This window comes from Seriola aureovittata, chromosome 11, assembly GCF_021018895.1.
Source record: "Seriola aureovittata isolate HTS-2021-v1 ecotype China chromosome 11, ASM2101889v1, whole genome shotgun sequence".
In the NCBI taxonomy this organism is placed as follows: domain Eukaryota; kingdom Metazoa; phylum Chordata; class Actinopteri; order Carangiformes; family Carangidae; genus Seriola; species Seriola aureovittata.
Genome location: NC_079374.1, coordinates 23,315,788 through 23,341,475, shown reverse-complemented (window position 1 = coordinate 23,341,475; position 25,688 = coordinate 23,315,788). Strand labels below are relative to the sequence as shown.

At 39.6% G+C, this 25,688-nt stretch overlaps 2 protein-coding genes across 3 annotated transcripts in view; both read left to right on the top strand.

The window, feature by feature from the left end:
• The window catches only part of tfpia (tissue factor pathway inhibitor a), a 45,500-nt gene extending 30,601 nt beyond the window's left edge, over positions 1-14,899 (top strand). For both annotated transcript variants that reach the window (XM_056389012.1, XM_056389013.1), the window contains exons 3-7: positions 7,624-7,800; positions 9,007-9,084; positions 10,911-10,970; positions 13,560-13,748; positions 13,985-14,899. In XM_056389012.1, the coding sequence (XP_056244987.1) occupies positions 7,624-7,800; positions 9,007-9,084; positions 10,911-10,970; positions 13,560-13,748; positions 13,985-14,052 (572 nt within the window). In that variant the 3' untranslated portion in view covers positions 14,053-14,899. The remainder of the gene's footprint in view (positions 1-7,623; positions 7,801-9,006; positions 9,085-10,910; positions 10,971-13,559; positions 13,749-13,984) is intronic.
• A 98-nt stretch (positions 14,900-14,997) lies between these two features.
• The window catches only part of calcrla (calcitonin receptor-like a), a 31,705-nt gene continuing 21,014 nt past the window's right edge, over positions 14,998-25,688 (top strand). The window contains exon 1 of the mRNA XM_056389011.1: positions 14,998-16,503. The gene's annotated coding sequence lies outside the window, so the exon portion shown is untranslated. The remainder of the gene's footprint in view (positions 16,504-25,688) is intronic.

Below are 25,688 nucleotides of genomic sequence, written 5' to 3'. Positions count from 1 at the left end.
TGTGCCATATTCAGAATGAGATATTTCGGGTCTGAGAACAGCATGTTAACTTAACCGTGATAAACTGGCACAGACTCAAGCACACTGGGAGAGGATCTTAGGAAAGATGCTAACCCAGCCACAACACAGGTATCCAAACAGAAAGACTCCCAAAGGGCCAAATATGCGCTTCTAGTGACTCCACCAGACGCCCTGTCTTTCCAGCAGAGACACAGAGAGCCAAAGAATAGCTGCTCCTGGCTGGGTATCTCGGTTTACAACCACTGTAGGTAAGCAGTGTCCCCATACTCCCAGACACTGTGTGTCTCATATAGTAGTTTGCCCTGTTCCTTTGTTGCATTTTTTAAATATACTGGGAGAGACAGTTCTTGCATAATTGGTGTGTGTACTTACACTTTAACTGTAGGATAAACAATCAGTATGAATTCATGCATTCATGTGTTGATTATTGAGTGCATTCTTGATGGACACTATTGTTGCTGAATGTCATATTCAAAGGAAATGGAGGAGATGCTCATAACTGCAAAAAAATAATAAAGAATAATTGCAGATGGGAACAGGAAGATTTAGGAAGTTAAAAAAGAAAAGTTTTAAATCTTTTTCTCTTTTTGTAAAGTTTAGTGCATTTCTAAAACTGCATATTGCATTGTTGCTTGTTAGTGTAAAGTATAAAGTACTCACTTACCCAACTGATGGGTCACTACACAGTCATGCTGTAAAAGTTTCCAAAGATTCCAAATATGTCCGGCTGAAATGTGAGGACATTTTGCACGGCACATGTAGAATATTTTACATTTGAATTAATGGTGCAGCCATAAAACTACAAAGTCCTGGGAATATGTTATTCAGGGTAAATGTCATAGACCTTTAAGTTACAGCTGCAATATATGTGATGACACAGTCAAATAGTGTGGAATAAGATGATTTTTTCCAACCTTAAAGCTGCAGTGCTTATGGAAAAAAAGAAAGGGGAAGACTGTGCTGCAGAAACAGGATAGTACAAAGATTAGTTTGTAGTTCATATCATCAGTATGCAGTATGGAATAGGCACACAGCTATATTTTACAAACAACAGGCATGAGTGTGATCACTGCAAACAAATGAAGCCATTAATTCCTAATAAAATTAGGTAGCCTACAGCTGAATTAATGTGATATTGATCCTATCTGGCTTATTAAGTCTAATGCATTTGTAAATTAATTTAAAGTGAAACTAAATTAACAGCCGTCTAATTTTCACTGATCAACACCACCCATGAATAGTTTTTAGTGCGCTGTAGCATAGCCATGTTTGACTGTCTCTAACCTTGTACACTATAATGTTAAATGTTTGTTTGAAGGGATACACTCATGAAATCTTAACCTTAACTCTATGCTTCAGTGTTGCAACACCAGCAAGTGGTTGAGGTTGGACTTTTCCAGGAGGGATTGTATTTAACAGCTCCAGACATTTGAAAATGTCACCACACTTCTATCTTACAGAAAGCAGTTCTCACGGGTTAATGTGTTTTGGTGCACTGCATGTCATTTTATCCATCCTGTGCAGCAGACATTTTAATTCTCACAAACAGTAACCGCGACGAAAAATGCTAAATGATACGGTCTTATTTAAATTACCCCGATGATCAGTTAGCTGTGTCTTCTCACGTTTCTTACAAGTGATAGCACAGCAGCCGTGGACAGCTTAACAAGACTGTTCTTGTAAAGGTCACAAACCAATAGTAGGAACATTCTGGCTTACTGTCTGAGATACTTTTTTTTTTTTGTCTCTGCAGCTTAGCAAAGGCTTTCACTTTCTAGCCCCAATGTTTTACTGAAACCACAATGAGTCATAGCTTTTATGCCCTAAACTCTTCCTTTGGTCTGGGTTCCCTTTTATAGCTCTGCTTGAAGAGGTCAGAGACACAAACGCAGTGTTTCTCTGTGACAGATGAACTTTTTTTGTCCTTGGCTCAGGGCTTATGCTCAGTCAGTGAGCACAGACAATGGTTAAAAAAAAGTAAGCAAAAGAAAATTGGTAGACAAACTAACGGCAGAAACAATATGATGTTGCTGGATGTAGTAGAAACGTGTCAAGAAAATCTGTAATGTAAAAATATTATATAATATATATATATATATATATGTTTCTTTGCATAATGTGATGGTTTTGGGTTATTAACTGGACAAAGAAACCTTCAGGAAATTGTCATCTTCATTTAACCTAGCATGATATATTATTGGCCATATTGTTGACGGACTAATTTAGAGAATGATTGTTAGTCGCAGCCCTATTACAGATGAGTATAATCTCAAAAATAATTCAGCCTTTGCCATTCATGCAGATGATTTCTGACATCTAATTTCTCTGCTGAGGTAACACACACATTCCCCTCCTAAGAGCTCAGCCTTCAAACATAGACCTTTAACTCCCTGTGACATTGGTGCTTCCCACAAACTAGATTTATGTAGCACTTTACAATACGCAAACAGTAACATCGCAATAGTAATTGTTTGGAACATGGATTGGCTGACATTGCTGCTGAGGTCAGAGTCTTTCTGTAGGATTGGATTACATCTGTCTCCATCCAGTGGCCACTGTTGTTTTTGTGCCTGAGTTAATTTATTTTGTTTAAATTTCTACTCCAGTAGAGTTCAGTTGTCTTTTCTTTTTATTGTCCAAAGACGGCCTCACCAAGACCGTGTCAGCAGATCTAAAGGCAGAGTAACAAAGACTTTTCAAAATATGTTGAAATATATTGGAGAAAATTGAAGGAAGAACTAAGCAGTGAGGAAAGCAGCTGTGCAGAGATAAGGGAGGCATGGGGTGATACAAAGTGTAGTCTAAACATTGTTTGTATTCAATAGATTCATTGTGCACTGTCCTAAAATCTCATCGTTCTCATCTTTCTGGGTATGACACTGAAAAGGGAGGAAATATGAAAACCAACATGAAAATAATTTTTTTTCATTCACAAACCAGACTACCTCTGAAAATCCTCTGCAGCCATCTGAAAGGTTGAAGTCTGTTTTGCTGAAATACTGAGGTTCTCTTTGGAGAGCAGCCAAAACCCCTCTGGAATGGTGGACTGTTTGATTCACACCCAGCACTTGAAAAAAAAAAAAAAAAAGAGTCTGACCGATAATTCTCCTCAAAACACAAATCACCTATTCCACCTTCACAGCTTTAATAGAGAATTTATTTTGTTTCTGAATAATTCATCACTGCATTGCTCAAGAGAGGGTGCTAGACTACCCTTTGACACGTCTCCTTCCCCACGCTTTTAAGCCAAAGTCACCCCGTAAAATGTATTTAGATGTTACAATGATAGCATTTTAATCATGGCCAGCCCTCAGTGAAGTGTGCTTATAAAAGGACTTAAGAGATAAAACAAACAGAGAGTGTGGAACTGGTGCAAGACATCCTTTTATCTCAGAAGTCCTCGGCTGCTGGGACACAGTAGGTGCAGACACTTAGCAGCGTTTATTTTTACACAAGTCAAACGTCTCTACAGATTTTTAATTTGGCCTCCTGCCAGTGTGACTGATTTTGTTTTGTCAGCTTGTTAACCAGCAAATCACACAGTCTGGTCAGCTAATACCCACCATCTTGTTGTAAACCCACGATGGCTGAATGTCTTATAGAAGAAAAAGTGTGCTTATTCATTTCTTTGACTTTTATGACTCTCATACAAGTCTGGTAAATGTAAGACTGCAGCCAGCTGCTTGTGAACTTAAAGGTGGAGTAAGTGATTCTAATCTAATACACTTTTAGTCAAATTCAGTTAATATCTCCTCATGGTCCACTGTCGGTCTGTTCTGTGTGTGTGCTGAAAAGAAATCTGGTATTCCTACACAGCCCTGGCTCTGTAAATGGGAAATAAACAAAGTGGCTCTGACTGAGTAACACAGCACGAGTTCAGCCAAGAGAAGAGGAGTGATGAGGCAAATGGGGCAGTGGGGAGCGAAAGACGGTAAATCTGGCACATGCTAATGGATAGTGCCAATTTAAGGATTACTAGGGGAGGGAGAAGGAGTAGTCTACCCTTCTGTCACTGCCAGACCTAGTGGGGTTCTGAATGGGACTGATTGGGACTGCAGACAATAGACCACCGGCAATGTTAAGGAATGTGCTCTGGTGAAGGCATGGCAGTGGTGTATCTCCACAACTGGCTGGGAAAGAAATTTAGCCCAGGGCTTATTTGCTGGGACTGGTCAGCACCCTGATTGACAGGCACACAGAGAGGGCTGAAAAGGCTACAACAGAGACTCACAGGGCAGGTAGGAATTTCAACAGCTTTATGGCTGTTTTGGCGGTCCAATGGCCAGTCTGACTATGATGGAGAGACCACTGAGAGTTGAAAGCTTTGTTTCTTTTTTTGCATGTTAGCTTTGCAGCTGCAAGTATACCTGATGTTTGCTGTCCTGCCGTCTGCTCTGTATCATGATATTTGTCCAGACACAGTGTGAAGAGTTTTGTAGTCACAAAGACCTAAAAACACAAGTTCACAAGCTTTCCGATAAAACAATGTTTCAAACTTTTAAAGATTTTTAAAAGACACTAATGATGTAGCCTGTCTGATCTCGATAGATAGACTGTTCCACAGTTTGGGGGCTCTAACAGCAAAGGCCCAGTCACCTTCAGACACCAGCCGAGACTGAGGAATAACCAGCAGATATTTACATGTTATAAGATTTTCTTTTGCTTCAACTATGACAAACAGCATCAACTTCCACGTCATATAAGACACTCTGGATTTTTTGCCATTGTGTTGTTGCCTTGGCAATGCCTGGTGGGGGGCGCTGATGGGAGGTGTATTTCTTTTGCTGTTACGTGGAAATATCAATAGTCTTCTCTAGAATCTCTTACTCTACCTTTAACTTAGCACAAATACTGGAAACTTGGAAACAGCTAGTCTGGCTAATCCACCTACCAGCACCACTGAAGCTCACCAGTTAGTATATTTTTTCTCAATTGTTTCTCATTCCTCATAAAAATGACAATTAATCATTTTACGTCAACATATTTCTTCAACATTAAATTGTTTGCTTTGTTAAATCAGCTATGTATACTTACTTCGTTAACAAACCAAAAGCCAAAACCCTCTGGAGCTGTTTCACAAGGAACTGTTCATTTAGCTCGTATTATGTAACTTTTGGCCAATAATTCCATAATTAAATTCTGTGTGAAAGATATGACCTTTCTTCTTATCATTAGATGAGACAGCCAGCTGTGGTTGTGATTTACCTACAAAGCACGCAAAATCAGTAATATGCATACTAAACTTGGATTATACTACTATTATACTATTAAATCTTTATTTTATTTTGTTTGGAATATCAGAATATCAGACCTTTATTAATCATTATTAATGAACATACTGGTTAACATTGCTAACAATGGCTATATTTGTATTATTTCTATTGAATGTCATCTGTGATGTTACCCTTGAAGACTCAGACTCAATGTAAGAATGAATACATAACATAATATTGTAGTGGACAGATATAGAATTATATGACCAAATGTAAAAATAATAATAATAATACAATCCTCTCAACTATTATGTTTACAGATTATTGATAAATTAATTAAAATATTTTATGCAATCTCTAAATTCATATTTATCCATGTATAAGTAGCTTTAAGGTTGCTAAAATAATATTAGTACAACCTGACAATATCGTATGCATCATCTTGCTTCAGCCCTCTATTGAAATTGAAATACAATTCAAAACCTCAGACTTCACATGCACCAGTCCATGAAATGAAATTTTTCTTTTTGCACTGTGCATCATTTTAGACACAGCACCCAAAAATTACAGACTTGCATATTTGTTATTTTTGGAAACTTTGGATCTCCATTAGAATTTAAAATAAAGTTTTGTGGGTTTGATCAAAGCGTTGGTTCACAGTGAGGTTTTTATTTCACTGCCTCAACAACTTTTGGACTAAACATTTACAAAGAGAAATGCATCGCAGTTGTTATTTCAAATGTGAATATGTCCCATTTATGTAATCACGAAAAAAGAACTCTTTAGTATCTGGAGTTTTATACACAATGTAAATCATCCATCGGCGTGTGAACCATTCAACCCAGTACACATGCAATAATTGGACACACACTCTCAACTTTGCTGTTGAAAAATGTTGATAAGCTCATCACAGCTTGTCAGGTTGCACCTGTGTTGGTTGACAATGCCAAAAGAAGTCTGTCCAAAACAGAACCAGTCCGCTTACAGACTCAAGTCAAGCATGAGCCTGTCGCTAGCTTGTAAATTTTGGGGGGTTTTGTGACAGCTTATTCAAATGAACAGCAGGGTTCCACAAAACCCTCCACAACAACTCTGCTGCTTTTGCAGTCGAGTGCTCCGCACTGTAGAAGGTGATGCTGTTTAAAGTAACAAATCTCTGATTAAAGAAAATACAATGTACGAATTGCATTCTGAGATCTGAAGTACAAATAACTTTTAAAATGTATTTACTTCCCATAGCTCAAAGGTTGGATTAAAGCTAGACAAACAGAATCTTACAGTGAAAGTTGCAGGATTTAGATGAGCATCAAACTGTCGCCAACAACCACCAGGGCCATATCGCAGTGCTCCAAGACCCAAGGGTGATAAAATATATGATAACTGCTGAGAAGTGAAACAGAGGGAGTGGGAGTTGATGTAACAGGTAGAGACGATATGACAGGAAAGAAAAGCATAGACATGGCAGGGGAGGAGATATGGTTCACTAGGGACAAGGCAACATAAGGACATTCTTGGTGCAAGTGGTGACTTATCAGTTTGCAGAGGAAGACTGGGGGGGTGGGGGCCTGAATCTGAGAACCTGACTGGAGTGGAAATGTCATGTAATCTCTGGGGAGACAGGAAGTGAGCTAGCTGTGATTGAATGGACAGTGATTGCAAGGGTGATGTCCTGCAGTTCCTTTATTGCACCTCATGCTGTACAGGCTTGGAGCAGGTATGTCTTCCCTGCCTTTGTTTTTATTTTCAACACATTTCATTGGACTGAATCGTACTCAGCGTTCTCTTTCAAATGTGTCATTCACTGCTCAAGGCCTTACATCATACATACTGTATGTGAGCAAAAAACTACCACTGGCTTTGTTGCAATATATTCCATATTTTAAAAAGCACAATTTAGACGCCTTCATTGCAAAACTGAAATTTCAACTGAGGCAGGGAAGTACATCATGTTTTTCTTGTATTTTGTTTTAATTTTAATTTTTTAAGGGAAGTTGATTTCACAGTCATTGGAGCTCTGTGGTCAGAACAACAGTAAGAACAAAGTAAGAGAGAATAAGAACTATGAGAGTAAACAGAAAAGTAACAGTTCAATGCAAAAAAAACTGAAGATGATGTTAAATAATGTAGACTGCAGAAGCCTGTTTGGTGCTTCTGTTTGACTCAGTCTCTCTGTCTTGGTCAAACAAACCCACCATGAAAGAAAGCTGAATTTTTTTTTGTTAAATAACTGAGGAATGAAAGTCATAAATTTCAGACCAGAGTTGAATATGGAGGAAAAACTGCTGACTGTAATGCACTGTAAAGAAACACACATTTACTATTCATTAGTTCATAATTAATTGATTCTTTTATTGGTTTCTAATATATTTTTCCCCCTCTTCTTTTCTAGAGGACAAGAACCCGTGTCATTTGCCAGAGGCTCCTGGTCCCTGTCGAGGACTGGTGAAACGCTACTTCTTTGACAGCAAGACTCAGCAGTGCAAGCATTTCTTTTATGGTGGCTGCTTTGGCAATGCCAACAACTTCAGGAGCATGGCGAGGTGCCAGGCGAAATGTCAGAACCCAGGTAGGCCTAGGTTGAAGTATTGTACTTTTTCTCTAAAGACTGGTGTTAGGTTCTATTCAAATTCAAATATAAAATCTAGAGGGTTCTTGTGTTCAGCTGCTCTAGAAGAAAAGTCTAGAAGAAAAGTTGCAAGTTCAGCATCGAACGTTATTGTCTCCAGTGTTGGAAAACTCATTCCCTCTGTTTCTATCACATCTTTTATTCTACTGAAATTAGCATGCTAACCAGCTAGCCTCGGCCCGTCTCGTAATACTGTGGTGCAATAGTGAGTTACTGTAGCGTCCAGTCTGCCCTGGTTTCAACATTAAAAGATGAGGAAGTAGCACTGATAAGGGCATATTATAACCTCCAGTCTTGTAAATACAGTGATGGCTGTAGCACCAACTGCTTCTAGCACAAAACTACGTTTGGTGGGAGAGAAAAATTACATACAGTACCTTTTAAAAGAGGGGTCGATGTGAAGCAACCTGACGCAACATTTGTAATTATAGTTAATCCCATTTTCAGCTTGTCATTGTAAGTTCTTTAATTTGACTAAACAGAAATAATTACTTTCCCACCCTTATCTCACAGCAGTATGCAGTGCAGAGTGTCATTTGTATACCTCTGGGTTCATAGACAGCCCAGCCACAACACATCACAGTTGCTGCACAACAAATGAAAACTCATTTCAGAGTGGTGACATAATCAAAATAGTTTTACCTCAGAAAATTAACTTTCAGATGAATTTTAGCTGACCATGAAATCACATTCCACCTTGATTTAGCATTTAAATCGTTTAAAGTCACCAAAGCACACTCAATTATGCCAAACTTAGACACAACTTAGAAGTCATTTAGATGTTGAAATTGTCAGAGAAAATAACGAGCGAGTCGCTCGACTGTGACCAATTCTGTTGACATCCGATGTTGTAGTGAAAATCAATTGGAAAACGTTGTGTGATTTTTTTTTTTATTGTGTTTGTGTTTATGATTGACTCTGTCTGGTTGCATTAGTAGATGATATCTGTTTACAGACCAACACCATTTTTCTAGACTGATACTAATAAAATTAAACTTACTTTGATTATGACTGATCACTGGGATTTAATGAGATTTTATTCTAAATATAGATGCTGTCACAACCCTGGCTCAGAATCGATTGTTTTTAGCTTCATGTTATGTCGAGACTCCTTCTCAGATGTTGATTTTTTTTTTGTCCATATAGTAAAACCCACTAAGGCACCAGAAGTCCACACACAGCCTCCTAGGAAATTTATGGATGTGCAGCCAACCATGCTGACTGGTAAGACTGAATGTACCTCACTGTAATTCTCACTGTACTAGAGCTATATTAGGTCAGTGATCTGTTTCTTGTTGCTCTTGTCTGAAAAATACTAACAGATTTTTTGGAAATGCACTTACTCTTTTGTCTTGAGAGTGAAATGAAAAGTCTCATGTCAGCCCACATGTCTGTGTGTTAAGTCTGAACTGGAGTGGGAGGCGATTAGCCTAGCTTAGCATTCTGGAAGCAGAGTTAAACAGCTACAGCCCACACAAAAGTATACAGATGGATAAACTGTTATTCATCAAGAATATAGATCATTTAGTTCATTAGAGCATTGTACGTGTTTGTAGATGTGTTTTTAAACTTTGGAGAGAGGTGAGCTGCCTGTTTTCCCCCGCTTATTACCTTTATGCTAAACTCATCCCAATCGCATCTAATCACTAATCGCATCCCAACTTCAGTTCTGTACTCGGTTGGCTGCGGTAGTCCGTGTACCGGTGTTACACCGTATTCAGGCACGGACCGATTACGTGACTTGTTCCCTTTTAATAGACTTTAAACCCATTTGGTTCATTTTTGAATGTCAGCGGGAGTACCCACGTTAATTAAATAAAACCAATACGTAGTCAGACACTACAGTTTAAAACTGCAAATGTCTCCTCCGTGCAGGTGGAGCCTTATCACATGATGACTGGAGGCAAGGCAAATTTTTTTGTATAGCGCATTATCGTACACAGAAGTCATTCAATGTGATTAACAGAAATAAAAGAAGCATACAAAAAGCACAATAGGATAACAGTATAAAAACAGAGATTATAAAATAGATAATATTTAATTAAAGTGCAAGATTAAAAGATTAAATGAAGACGGACGAGAACAGAGCAGTTTTTTAAGGCCAGTTACAATTTGAGTGGATTTGTTTGGGTTTGCAGATCTTAGAGATCTATCGAGCTTGTATACACCGAACACTTCAGAAAGATATTTAGGGCCAAGACCATTTAGTGACTTATAGACAATAAGTGAAACTTTGAAGTCAACTCTGTATCTGATTGGAAGCCAGAGCAAAGACCTGAGAACTGGACTGACATGCTCTCTTTTCTTAGTTTGAGTAAGAAGCTGAACAGCAGCATTCTGAATAAGCTGTAGCTGGCTAATGGTCTTATTTGGTAAACCAGTGAGGAGAGTGTTGCAATAATCAACTCTGGAAGATATGAAGGCATGAATGACTTTCTCTAAGTCTTGATTAGACACAGGGTCTCTTACCGTAGCTATATTTCTGACATGCCAAAATGCAGATGTAGTCATAGCTTTGATGTGGTCACTGAAACTAAGCTCCCTATCCATGATTACACCCAGATTTTTAATATGGGTTCAAGTCTGTAATGCTCTAGACTCCAGGTACATACTAAGTTGCACTATGGATAGTTGACTGACAAGACAGTGGTGGAGAATTTAGTGTCTAAGCAAGAAGTAAAAGCAGTGTTTAAGATTTAAACCAAATATCAAAAAGGGAACCTGATAACATTCATAAGACAATATGCAAATTTTATTATAATATTATAAGTTGGCAGCATCTGGAGGTGACACCTCTCATCTACAGATATTCCAAGCCAACACGTCTTTTCTTGTAAAAATGTCTTGTGTAATCAGTAACACACCACAAGTTTATTACCCACTGAGAGGGTTTCCACATCATGGCATTCCTATTCTGTACTCACTCACATGAGAGGGCTATGGATTTTCTCAGCTCCATCAAGGGAAGAAAGTGAATAAATTTTAACTCAAAATGCTAAAAGTACTTCTTTAAATGACTGATCTCTTGATGTGTTGTGTTTGTTTCTCAGGGGAACTGTCTGTAAGTGAACTTCAAGTGCAACTGAATGACTCTAATCAACAGATAAAAGGTAAGAAATTATGACTGTAAAGGTAGTTCAAAGGGTATTTTTAGTGGTGGTCAAGATTAAGTCGAGACAAATACATTAGTGGGTAAGAACTGAGGCTGATTCACTCGGGTTGGTTTAGCCTCAGGTGGAGACACTTCTGCGTGGTTGAAAAATGTTCTTGGTGAGTAGTTTAGGTCAGTCAGAGGCTGATACACACTTGCTCAGTATAGCTAGCTGGCTATAGTTATTGCCAAATTCAGTCAAATTCACATGAATAACATGAGATGAACAAACTGTTTTCAGTCTTAAAAATATCAGAAATGAAACCACTGCAGGGCAAAAAGCCAGAGGCGGTACATGTAGTGTATTACAATTTATCATAGAAATCAGAGCACCAGAAATATGAGACAGATTAACTGGTGTAAGGCATAATTAAATTGATTATCTTGTCATAAGAGCAGAGACCAGTCCATGCTGAATTGTGAAATATGCTTAAACCTCAGTGTAAGTGAATCCAGTTCATCTAATAAACCAGTGTGTACTGCCAATAACTTTTTTTGTGAGAAGAAAAAAAAGAAAAGTCAGTGTGCAGTGGTGCATAGATGGTAGATAGCTTGCAAAATTGATTCTGTCGTGAAAGGCAATGGGCAGAAACAAAGTGCATCAGTGTCTCCTTCCCACAGCCCATTTGTCACATATTCCCACCTACTAATTTTTTGTGTATTAGCAGTGAGGGCACATACATCATGGTTGTCGTGTTCCAAGGCTCTCCTGTGCTGCAGTCGGAGAGCTGAGGCCTGCTTCCCTCCACTCACTCAAAGATTTATAATTTTAAAAATTCAATTTCATTCTTGTCAGAAAATATCAAGAGGGAAAGATTCAGGATGAGTTGGTTTCAGTAATTCTGTCTCCTTCTCAATCAATTTTTATTTGCTGTATTTCTGTGACAAGATCTCCAGCATGTAAAAGAAGCAATACTGGTATGAAATTTAAACTCCTTAGACTAACAATGAATTATTCAGATCTTAAATTACACATATTTAGAAAATAATATTCGGTAATGATCCATGTCAGTAGTAAATATCAGATGATCATGTGTTTCACTGTTGAGCCGAGATTTTGTATCTGAATTTCAAATTCGAAAAAGCTGGAAATTCATCCTTATAGAACTGGTATGAAACGTGAAGTCAGTCTACTAAGCAGATGTTGCCATGGTGAAATCAAAGACTGACATCTTGTGGTTATATGATGATGTACACTCAGTGACAGTGGGAGAAGCTGTACTGTAGAACCATGTGTGTAAATAGCAATGAAATCTAACCATACACTAAACCAGCTCTGGGTCCAAAATACATACATAAATAAATACTACCATGATACTACTACTACTACTACTACTGTCTGTTGCAAGTAATAATCTACATGTGCCACTATTATAGAATCATTTTGCTTTTGAAACATTCTCTACTATACAGTTTTATATTTGCTGAGGTGAAATCTAACTTGTTTTGCAGAGAAATAAAAGTCACACTACACTTTGGATTTTTAAAGGTCCCATATTTTACACTTCTCCTGTGTTTTATTTGAAGTGTTGATCCATAAGAAGATATATTTGTGGTTTTAAGAACCAAAAACCAGCTTCTCTATGGAGCTCTAGTAACAACACGTCGGTGAGCCAATCAGAAGAGAGGAGGCTCTGAGCTTGGGGCATGGCTGGGGCATGACTGAGAGCTGTGACTTCTTTGTTGTGACATCACAAAGTCACAGAAGTCCTGACGGCTGGTTTTAAGGCTCAGTTTCTGAATACAGGCTGTGTGCGTTTCTCTGTGGACTGAGGCATTGATACTTTCACAGTATTAATATAGAATGTAGACCTGCTTTATAATCAAACAACACATGGACATCTGCCTTTATACTATAGAGACCTTTAAGCAGTCTGTGGTTTTGCAGTTAACATTGTGGTTGTTGACAAATATTTCTGAAGTTATATTACAGAAGTCTATCATTGGGTGTGTATTTCCTTTCCTAATTGACCCCAGTTGACCCCAACAAATGAAGTAATGATGAGGAATCCATAGTGTTTACCTATGAAAATCAATGTGCATCATTTGTATGAAAGACTCACTCACTCATGGTTGCTAACAAGCTCTCCTACAGTTGGAGTATGGCTGTTTCTCATCCTGAAGAAAGTTACTGAATAAATCAAAGAGGATAAGTTACACAGGCCTGTGGGGAGCCATTACAACAACTCTTACTTTTCAGATCTGTCAATTTAATTCTGAGCGCCTGCAGACACTGGACAAAGTCCAGTCAGACAGAAGCTTAATTTGTGTGTGTATGAGCTCATGTGGAGGTTTAAGCCAAGAAGATGTTGATGAAGTGCTAACAAGCATCATATGCATCCTCTGCCCTCCTCCTCACCCTTTAGTCAAACTGGAATGGATGTTGTCTACTGGAAAGTTGTCTACATATCTCATGATATAATTTAAAGGAAGATGTACAGGATGATGATATATATCATTTTATGTCCTGATCGACAATCAGAACAATTGTTAGTTGCAGGCCCAATTCAAAGCTTTGATATTCTCTGGCTCTTCCTATGATTTTCAGAGTTGAAGCCCAAGGACGTTTGCGGCAGTCCTGTGGACAGAGGAACATGTCGCGGTGCAGAGAAGAGATTTGCATTCAACCCCAACACCAAGAGATGCCAATTGTTTCACTACAGCGGATGCGGGGGAAACGAGAACAACTTCACATCACGCAAACAGTGTATTAAAAAGTGCATTAGGAGCAGAAATGGTATGATTATTTTTAACAGATTGTTTCCTAAAAAGCATTTTTCCATTTTAGGAATAAACACAGGATTCATTACTTAGTGTTGTTTAACTGTAGAAAGCTCATGTACAGTTGGTACAAGTGTAATAATTTTTCAAAAATCGTAGGTTTCTCTTTGTGAAAAATAACTTGTAATCTGTCATCTTCAAGAAAACTGTCCAAAGGAAATCATGAAATTAAAATGCTCTGTTCTGCTGCAGGTCACCTGACGAAGAGGATCCGAATAAGGAGGAAAAACATAGGCAACATCGTTCATCGCTCAGTGTGAACACCTCGCCCTGCATTACATCCTGCACTGCTGTGGAGTCACCTGTATTTATGTCCATATTTTATTCTTAGCTTAACTCATACTGTTGTTTTGTAGTGCAACAACTAATATGTAGAAAACAACTAATTGTGTGCCTGAATTAACTTTGTAGAGACAGGATCATTATCCACATAGTCTCAAATATCTCATTGACAAAAAACATTCTGTATTTGTTTTGCTGATCCAATATAGTGGCTCTCTACATTCATGATTTGCATGTGTGTTCTTTTGTATACAAATATCGTTTAATTTTTACAGCTTCAGATCTCTGTTATGAGCACGATATAAACTTTTTACTGTAACTTTAAAAAAAAGTTACAATATGATTTTTGTTGAGCAGCAAAATGACTGCCTCTACTGCATATTGACTGTGTATGTACAGTAACTGATGCTTTTCTGCAGTGATTTTGGTAAAGCTTCACTGTTGTTTATCAAGGTGAAAACAGCATTAGCAGATTAAAGTGGTGGACAACCCTTGTTCCAAGATCAATGACAACAAGAATGCTCTGAAGCGAACACATTAATCTCGAGGACCATATCATTGCAGCTGTAAATCAATATGAACAAGGTAATGACTGCTTTATACTTGTCAAATCAAGCATGACATTTTTTTTTCTTCTTTAATCAATATTATGCAGTTTTATAAATCACTCTTGCATTATTGCTGGTGTTGTTAAGGAAAAACAGAAGGGGGCAGTGTTGTGTAAGGTACATTTTTAGCACTGGCCCTCAACAGTATTTTCTGTACAGTCTTGTTTTGCAGCTGTAAAGAACTGGACTGGATAATAAATTTCCACTGTTGCCTGCCTTCCTTTCCCTAGGTTTTATTTTTTATGACTCCCCATCTGACTTCTGTTTCTAACAATTACAAAGTGCTTCAGTAAAACAACTAAGAAAACAGGCAATATCTGAGATACCACTTTTATTATGGGCCTTACAAGCGAAGCATGTTAAAATCATTGTATGACCCTGATTCGGTTTCTTTCAAAACTCATCTGGACGACTGCAGGGTCAAATCATGAGGGACACAATGTGATTAGTTTGTGTTACTGCAGTGGATTTAAATGAAGATTCTACCATTGCAATAACCGGTACATTTAAAGTCAATGTAACTGTAATGTTCTTGTTATTTCTGAGGTGGATTGAGGAGTTTTACTGGAGTAATGTAAAAGGTAGTTTAAATGTTTCACTGAAAACCCCTTATATAGAGGGTTCTTGGATCACTGAGGTCCAGTATTTTGGATTTGGAGTATGTTTAAATTTGACCACTTAAGGTTTGTTTGACCAGTGAATGAAAAAGTCTTTCTCCACCAGAATGTAATTGCTGTGGAGAAAGCATTGCTGTAGCATTTCGATCTTCATGCCGGGTAATGAAACAAAAAACACAAGTGGAACAGTAGAATTGAAGCTGCACTACACAATAGTGGTTATATTAACAATGGCTCTAATGACTTTATGCAGTGTAATAGTGTCAGACCCAGAGAGAATCATTGCTAACCTCAGCTCCAGTGAGTATTTCATCGTCTTTCAGCTTATTGTGTGGGATGCTGACTGGCAGCCAACAAGCAGTCAGACACTGAGTTACAGGGGAACCAGCATTTAGCTGCTTAAGAGCCAGATATTTCCCTCGGGAGGTGGTGGGGACCAAAACGAGCTAAAAGGAGAACGGATATTGTGCTTACATCAGGCGTACAGAAATACTGCTCAAAAATGAATGCTGATGTTGCTCTTTGTCTGCTGGATATGTAACTGCAAACACCACCATTACTACCTTATTAAGTGATGTGTCAATGCTGTGTTCTTGCTGCTCAAAGTCACCTACAAAAGAAAAATTAGAAAACAAATAATTACAAGTCTTATTGATTAATGTGGATTATATTATTTATATTATGCGTGTTATATTTGTTATTTATGTTGCAGGGAGATCAGGGATGCTGTCTTTCATCATAAACTATTGTTGGATGAGTTATATATGGTCCAAGCAGCCAGGCAACAACTGCATGTTTCAAAACGATTTCTCTCCTGAAGTGCTCATGAGCAAGACACTGCTCAACATGCAGTGACTCCTGCCTGAGGAGAAGGGGAACTGGATTTGCAGTCTGCAGCACATTTAACAATACAAACTGTACTCAAGTCTGTATCCGAGTGTGGGAGTTGAGTGGCAAACCACAGTGTGGATCTGGCCTCGGCTCCCAGGTCCTCAGCTGTAGGCTACAGTGTGATGTAACAGGAAGTAGTGGGTTGCCTCCCAACGTCAACTTGACAGCCGTTTCTGCTGCGCTCATTGAGCGGCGGAGGTCTGCTGTGTTTGGTGCTCCGCGCCGAAGCCGACGACTGAGGACACTTTGGGGATCGCCTTGAGAGTTTTGTTCCAGTTCAAACCACCGCGCCGCTGTTGGACTTTATCCTCTGGTAGGACGCGCTGACACAGGAGTGAGTGTGAATTGAGTGTGTGTGTGTGTGTGTGTGTGTGTGTGTGCGTGCGATGCGCTGTGGCGTGTTGTGTTGTGTAGTGTTACTGCCATGCTTTCTGGGCAATGTGAGCTGCAGCATTGTCGGAGAGAAGCAGTTCAGAGTTGACGGTGCATTTTGTCCATCATCGTTATTTCTGTGTGTGCGCGCGTGCGTGTGTGTGTGTGTGTGTCGAGGTCATTTATTTCAGCTGTGTCTGTGTGGATTACTGAGCCGAGGAATGTGCATCCGCAGAATACTCTGTTGTGTCCTCAATCCATTATAAACGTCTGAGCGGCAGTGTGAGCATCCGTAAACTGGGTCCGGTTAATCTGCATCGTCCTGCTGTCAGGAGGAAAATGAATGTTTGTGGTGCACGATCATTTAGATGGCATATATTTAATAAACAGTTCCCATGAGATAATGGCTCACCTTTACCCGCTTTACGGAGCGTTTCCTCACGACGTGTTGGGTCTGATCGAGTGATGTGCAGACGGTTACTCAGCCTGCAGTGTGTTCACGCTTTATTGAAACGCGTAAAAGCCTTTAGATGGGGGTAAAATTACGCAGGACATTTTAAACGGGCAAATTAGCCTGTTATTATAATCGATTGTATATGATCATGCATGCATGACTCACTCAGCCGGTAGACTATACATCCAGGGACTGCTCAGTCTACCAGACTTGGCGTTCATTCTATAGATTGAATAATCGCCGCTAAAGTACAGGAAGGTATGAAATGCACTCAGGCTGTTTCAGATTGATTGGGCTGGAAATCAGCAGTGATTCAGCTCCATTCAGCGCCGAGGCTTTGATGTAAGCGGTGGTCACTGGTTGCTAAACCATCTGCATGGTTACATAAGCAGCAGATTTGGACATGCTGGAAGTTTGTGGGCTGGACGGTGAAAACGAAAGAGGCGATGATGATGATGATGGTGGTGGTGGTGGTGGTGATGATGTGTAGGAGGAGGGTATGATGACGATGGTTCGCTGTATACTTTGCAGAGGAAAGACGCACTGGAGTCATTATAAGGGAGGTGACAGAGCAGAGGTAACTCCCAGGCTGAAGCACATCATCGCAGCAGAGGCTCTGGACATGAGTGAACTCGTTCTGTCAACTTGTCAGATTTGATACAGTTCTGATGAAGCTTTACTGCGGATTTCTCATTGATTCTGCAGTGATGAAGTGAAGTGTTTACACAGTCTGTTATGTTTGACTAGTTTCATTTCATATTGGTGAACAGGAAATGATCAGATAAACGAGAGATGTGACTGTGTAAAAACAAATCAAAAAGACAGAAAGAAAGAATAAACATTAACAGGTTTTATGTGCTGTGTCTTTAAACTTTGTACCAAATAGTTTTACATTTTTAAAACCTTAACCTTAACAAAGTTTGACAATGTTCCTCCACAATATCTGCTCAAAACAAAAACTAGACATGGTAATGTTTGTGAAACTAAAACAACTTGAAGGAAAAATTGTGGAGAAACTGAATAATGAAAAAAAAAAGGCATCGAAATGTGGCCTGGCAACACAGGCAAGCTGTTCCACAACCATCATTTACCTTACTTACAAATTCTACTAGATACTGATTGGTGCACAGAAGCACATGACATCACCTAGAAACTGTTGTAACTTTGCCAGATGATGTTGTGTTCACAGACACAGAGGTTTTTAGGGCCTTTTAAGCTGATCTTGTCATGGTAACCCTCAGATTTTATCTCACGGCCCGTTGTCTGGGTCCTGACCCCAAAGTTAGTAACCACAGCTCTGATGTTCCCTGTGCTACATGAACGTCACTCCACTCTCTACACTGACTTTGAATGTTTCCAGGAAATAAATGCAAATTGTTTTGCGAACTCTTGATCATAGTACACAGGGGTCCGAATGATCGTAAATACCACAATCATCCTGGTAAAACTGGATTCTTACCTCACCGTCCATGCATGTCAGCTCTTGGGACACTGGTCAGCGAACGCGTCAAAGCTGCCAGTTGGCAGCGTCGTCAAATGAGTCTGTGAGGCCGTTTTGCTTGGACATCTTCCAACTGCCCGGACCAACACTAAATACATGAGCTGATTGTGCAGCGGGACTGTCGTGCAACCCATCACATTCAACCCCCTAAGCTGTCATGCTGAGGGTTTACTGCCTGAGTCCAGCAAGCAGTTATATTGAGTGAGACAAAGGTGTTGGCGGCATAGCTCCCAAAGCCCTGGCTATCTCCATGGTATGGTAGGTCTGCGCTTAATGCAACAGCATTTAAAAGGTTGCACCAGTAGAATCTCATCGCCGTTACGGTGTCATACAGTAGCTTTAGGATCACCTCTTTGCAGCCAAACAGCAAAGGGCTGATTTTCTATCTACATTCTATGTAGGAGCAGTTGTTGTCATATTAACATGGCTGCGGTGACACTGTATGCCAGTGTATGTGTGTTAAACCGATGGTATTGTGAGGCACTACCTTCCTGGCAACCCACACTGATGAGTGCAAAGACCACCAGATTCACAGTGACAAGAGTAATGACGATGCTGATGAAACTTAACCCCTCATAAATCACCACGGCACACTGGGCTCCTGCACCCTGCTCCTTATTGATTGCTGTGTTCTCCGTCCTGTTGTGGACACAACAGCAAGCGCTCTCACGTTTATTTAAACCAATTCCATATTCCTCCGCCATCTCGTACTGTCCTCCAAACGCATTCAAGTCCAACCTTTATTGTGTTTCACCTCGGATGAAATCAACAACCCATGTATGCATTATATGTTTCTTCCTGTCGGCCTACCTCAGGCTGAGGTTATCGTATTACACAAAAGCACAATGATGTACATATGCACCGGTCCCAGCGATCGCCGCAGGTTCTGGATTCAGTTTCGGGGATGTGAGACCTTTTGAGGTAATTTTTCCGCTCATACATTATGGAGGGTCAGTATTTTTTTTTCCCCATCCAGTTTTTAATTTCAGTGCACCAGGTGCCTGACGCCACCCCTCATGTGTTCATGTCTCCAGAAGCTGCATCTGAGTGTGAGCAGTGCGAGCAGCAGGGCTTTGTGGAGGATAGAGGACAGTGGAAAGAGGCTGTGCAGTGGTTTCTAAGGGTGTTCCATGTTTGTGTGAGCTAAACAAACCGTCAGTGACACAGGCTTCCTGATTTACTGTGTGGGAGGGGGCTTCTGGCATTTGGAGTAGAGGAAGTAGTCCCTGGGAACCTCTGTGTGTGTGTGTGTGTGTGTGTGTGTGTGTCTGTTTGTCTTCCAAAGGTGAACACGCAGTACTGTGTAATTGTTACTCACAGAGGAGTATTGAACCCCGGTCATTTTGCAGACTAACGTCTTACTGTCCCATTACACACAATTACCATACTCTACCCTCTGAGATTTTATAGAACAGTGCATTAATGAATCATTTGTCTAGCCTCCTGGAGGTGTCGTGGGACCAACTAGACGAAACACTGGTGAAAGGAGGTTCCCACCTGATGACCCCAAAGACATGTTAGTTATCACTGCTCATTAGTCTGTATAGCTAAATTAATAGTTATCATAGGACATGTTAAGCTTAGGGAGCTATTCACTGAGTCTGGTCCATTTTCTGTAGCACAAGCTTTGTGTTTATCTTAAATAAAAAAAGTAAGTGCAGAGATCTCTGGGTTTGAACAGCTCCCTCTCTCCAGCCAGCGCACACCGCTTTGGACCCATCTCCCACTCTGCATTTTCTGCTGCTGTGAGCAAATGTCCGCTGCAGAGATTTCTGTTGGATCTCCAATTAGCCAACTTACTCTAGTGTGAAAATGTGACTATTATTATTGTCAAACCCAGGCTGCCGTAAGCTGTGCCAAAAATCCTCTTCATATTAGTGCAGTTAATTGGTTTCCAAGGTTAATAAAAGTCCCAAATTGCTTAGTTCCCTTTTTTTTTAAAAAACACAGTGTATTATTGTCCATGTTCTTAATAGTGGCCATTATCACAGCTCGCAGCGTGACCTGTATGAATACTCTACTTTGACCGGCTGGAGGCCTTTGATTATTTTTTATTAAACCAGAAGGTTGTATTTGCCCTTTGACGGGCAACACCTGCAACACATAATGTCTAGCTTAATTTTGCTAGCTAAATATTTATTAGTGTATAATATTTTGCACTGTAGAAGGAAATAAAAGGCCAAATTAATTTGGACCCTCTATTTTTTAAAGTCCAACTGAAATCAAATAGCCTGTTTTTTTGTGCTCTCCTCCGACAAAAGGCCTAAGGATAGAAATGTATAAATGTATGTTGTTGTCGTTGTGTGTGTGTTTTTGTTTGTTTTTCTGCTGTTTCCATTTGAAAAGGTTCTATCATGGGCCGACTACACAACACGAGGACCACAGACGTTGAACAAACCGTATTAGCTTTCCTGCTAATGTCTCATTCTTGTGTAACTTAAACATAATCATATCAAATCATTAGGTCCTTGACCTCAACTCTTTAACCATAATAAACATCCATCTGGGAGAAAGTGCACTGCTAACTGCTAAGGTCAGTAGTTGACATGTAGGCCACTGTGTAAGTCACTTAACTTTCATATTGCTCCCTTGCTGGTGCTCAACGTGCTGGCTGCTGTCCATAGACACTGACACTGACACGCCCCCTCCAGCTGCTGACAGTAGAGGAGCATTTCTATTTACCCGTGGGCCTGTTGTCTCCCTTTTTAGTAATGCTAGTAAGAAAAACTATTAGCAGTAAATTTAGAAACATCACACAATTTTGACTTTAATTACTGATCAGGATTTCAGTATGACCATAAATGGCCCCGGAGGTAGAGTGGTGCCGTCCGCTAACTGAGAGGTTCCTGATTCTTCCAGTCAACATGTTGAAATGTCCTTGGTCAAAAACGTCCCAAATTACCCCGGTGTAACATCGGTGTGTGAATGTGTGCGTGTGGTATAGTAAGCCACTGTATGAATGTCCATAAGCCTAGAAAAGCGCTACACAAATGCAGTCCATTTACCATATGACTTCAGTTTCCCCTAATAGTGATCATTTTTTTCATACATCGGTGACCCCATTCTCCTCTTTAAGTCGCTGTTTGTGCCTGTTCATGAAATAAAAAGATGTTTTATATTCTTAGCTATAATCCCACCTTACATTCAGCACTGTTCTGTTGGCTAAAGTGAGTGGTGGCATGTGTATTACGGCTGCTATTTAGAGCTTTAACGATTAGTGGAATTAATTATGGTATTATTAATAATGGCCAAACAATAGCAAATTAAACAGCAATTATAAATAATTTCAATTATTTTTTTCATTTTCAAGCAAAAATGCGATAAATTTTCCGGTTTCTCAAATATGACGGTTTTCTCTGTCAGTTGGCCAAAACCAGCCAATTGGAAAAAGTCACCATAGCGTCTGAGAAGTTGAAGACTAAACAATTCACAGAGAAAATAATCAGCAGATCAATAATTAAACTAATTGATTTACAGCCCTGCTGCTGTTGTATGTTGGCACTGGTGGTTGTTTTCAGCCCCTGATATTTCTGATCCTTATACTTTATTTTCATAGTAGCTCACACATGTAAGCAGTTAAATGTTTTTGTAACACAAACCCATGGCATACAGAGCAGCTTGAGCTTGCTAGTAGTGACGTGAATGCCTCCCTTGGAGGTCAAGTCTAGGGCCCACAGCAGGCACATGGAGGATTTTCCTTGGCCTCCTTTGAGCCGTCTTAAAACAGCTGTGAATTTGACCGAGCTCCAGAGTTATTTCTGTCGTGGCAATACCAATAGGGAACCACAGACACCAGTCCTGGAAGACCCTGTGGTCACTGCTGATGTTCTCAGACTGCAATAAATTCTAAAACAGATGTAATAATGAAATCAGACAGTGGGATAAAGCTTTTCAAATCCCTTTTCACCTATATATTGTATACATTTAATGCATTTTTTAATTTCATTTCATTATAACTTTTCTACCAAAACAGTAAGGATGCAATGCATAAGTGAAACAATTACAACTGTCTTACAACCTCACCCCTCTTCCATGTAAATTTTTTGTTTGTGATCAGTGTCTGTAGCAAAGTATGTCACACATCTCACCTTGGGAATTGGAGAGTCCCTTTTACTGACGCAGAATGTGAGTGTGACATGGAGCTTTGGTGTTGTTCAGATGGATGAATGACACTGGACACAGGGAGGATTAGTGAATGGTTCTTGACTAACTCGCAGAGAGCTCTCCCAAAGGCCATCTTTGCGGGTTTCTGATGTTTGCACGCACAGCCGGAAGAGAAAAGAGCTAGTAATTGAGCTGAAGTATCGTTGTTGAAATTCAGAGATATGAACAACCATTTTCCTATCCCCAAATAAAACCAGACAGGACATGTAAACACCCATTTAAACTCTTAAAGTTTTTGGCCTGAAAATCCCCTTCCGGCTGTACGCCAGTTTAATGACTGCTAATCGCTGCAACAAACACAGCCGTGAGACGAAAATCTGTGAAAAGCAACAGCCAGTATATGATGCATAAATATCACACAGAGAGTGAAAAAAAAAAAAAAAACCCTGCTGAGAAGGCTTAAGCTATTGTGTAAAGCTTCCTGTCAGTGCACTTAAAACACTTGACAAAGAAACTCTAGTGACCTGTGAAAATGTGGCTCTATGTAGTGGAAAGAATTGGTAGAATTAGCCGCTCTTTCCCACCAGACTGTACTGTATGCCTCAGGTTAAACACTGAGCACATGCTCAGCAGGCTAGACTATTTTAAACACAACCCAGAAGCCCTGGAGCTACAGCTGAACATTTACACCAAAGAAAAGGAGAATTACTAGCAGCTATGCAGGTGCAACGCGGCGATGGAGCCTGGTTTATTTTTAACTATGTATTTGTGCTATTTCTTTCATTGGACTCCAGGCCTCTGGACTGGGATCATTTTCTCTGGTGATACCTTTTAGATCTGAAGACAGCCGGGATGTGTGCGATGTCTTTCCTATGTGCGATGTTTAAATAATGATGGCATGGTACAATGTCACTTCATATTCAAGGGGGAGATGTAACGTTATCTTCTCAGCAACTGATGGCAGCCTGTTCATCAGTGTTTGGTGTCTTCTTTTAAAGGAATAGTTTGATATGTTGGGGAATATGCATATGCAAGTGAGATAAAAAGATACCGCATTGATTCACACGTCTGTACTTAAATATGTAATTATCATGCTACAGCCAGGAGGCAGTTAGCTTAGCACAGCACTAAGACTGACAGGGGGTGACATCTAGCCTGGCTCTGTCTAAAGGTAAAGTAACATAATCTACCTGAGAGCAGAGCCTCTAAAGCTCACTAATGTTACACTTCATTTATTTCATTCAGACAAAACAAAGTGTAAAAACATCATCAAGTTTGTGAGAGTTAAGAGTTCTGTGCAAGGCTTTGGCCAATAATAATTTCCAGTTTTGTATAGATAAAACAACTTAATATAAGGTGTTAATAAGTTACATACTTTTGGTCAGAGCGCAGCAGTGGTGAAACAACTTAACTTAAGTAAAAGTACAAACTACCTCATTACCTCAAACCCTACATTCACTGAAGTAAAAGTATTATCAGCTAAAGTCACTTATAAAGTGACGTTTATATTATTAAAAGTAAAGGTAAAAGTTTGTGATGCATATATTCAATGATATCGTTAACTCTGACAGATCAATGTGTAAGCAGATTTTTACTCTTGTAGCTCGTCCACATAAAGCTGGTGTTTGAGAGCTGGAAGGTGACAGGAGAAAACAGAGAAAACCAGATGGAATGAGCCATAATTTGTCTTCAGTGGCTCCTTTTGATTAGCCGTCTGGATGAGGGAAGATTGATGAACCAACAATACTCGCTGCATGTGTTAAGTAAACACTGGGTTCAGTGTTGAGGACAGAGTTTTCTGATGCTAAGCAGTCATCCTGATACAATAACATCTCTCTATCTGTCAGCTGTGACTGCTGCCCACTGTTCCTCTTTGATAATGCTGCTGTGTTTGGCAGTTTTTCAAACTGTTCCCATGGCTACGTGAAGTAACTCTGGATTTTTTTGTGACTCATGTACCAACGGAAGAGTTCAGACATCGAATACTTGGCATCATTTGGACATTTATTAGCTGCTTTGTGGTGTTTTGAAAACTCACATTAACCTGTCAGATCTTTTTCTTCACCTGTGTTACCGTTTTTTTTTTTTTTAATGGATGCTTCAAATCGCAGTTTGATCATATTTTTCATTCATCTTGTTATGTGTTAATGAGGATGTGAAACCACACACTTTTTAGAGCCAGCTATTTGGAGCACCCAATTCCTCCGTGATGGGTTTCAGCAACACCTTTCTTTTCTTACACAGTGTTGCCCTAATTGCTACCAAACTTGGCAGGAACTCTCCATGGACTAATCTCTCACTGTACACAGCTGCCAAAATACTAACTGAATGATATGAATCAGTGAAATACAAGAGACTTAATAACAGTTTGGCAGAAACACATTCAGATCAATTGAAATGTGTTAAAATGTGACAAATTTTAAAGCTGCAATAATCAATATTTTTATACTGACAATGGATCACTGACTATGTGTCATGTTAATGGTGTCGCTGGTAGTGATGAAAGCCATAGGTAGTTGTCGCCAAACTGTGCTGTGAGCACCTGCTCATCAGCACCAAACAACAGACAAAGTTAGCAAGTGGCTAGTGAACATAATGGTGTATTTAGCAGCTAAAGACACAGATATTTTTCTCAGGAGTTAGTCTGAGACCATGAGCAGCTAATAAGGTTCCAGTGATACCAAATATTCAGTGTCTGAACTATTCAGTTGGTACATGAGTCACAAAACATCCAGAGTCCTTTGAATCAAAAGGAGAGTGAATATTAGACTTGGATTTGTAACGCAGACAAAAACACACACTCTAAATGAATGAATGCCAAAGATGCTCTGTGTCTGTGGAATGTGAAAATAGGCAGATTAGAGCTGAACATGTAAATAAAATGTTATTGAAATTGTAATGTGCCAAAGTGCAATATCCAAATCGCAGGAGCTGCAATTTTTTTTGGATAAAGGTAAATTGTGTCACAACATACTATAAACGAAGCATTGTGGTGCAGCAGAGACGCCTCGGCCTATAGATCATACTCTCCACACGTAAAGGAACATGCTTGTTTGGTACAAAACCC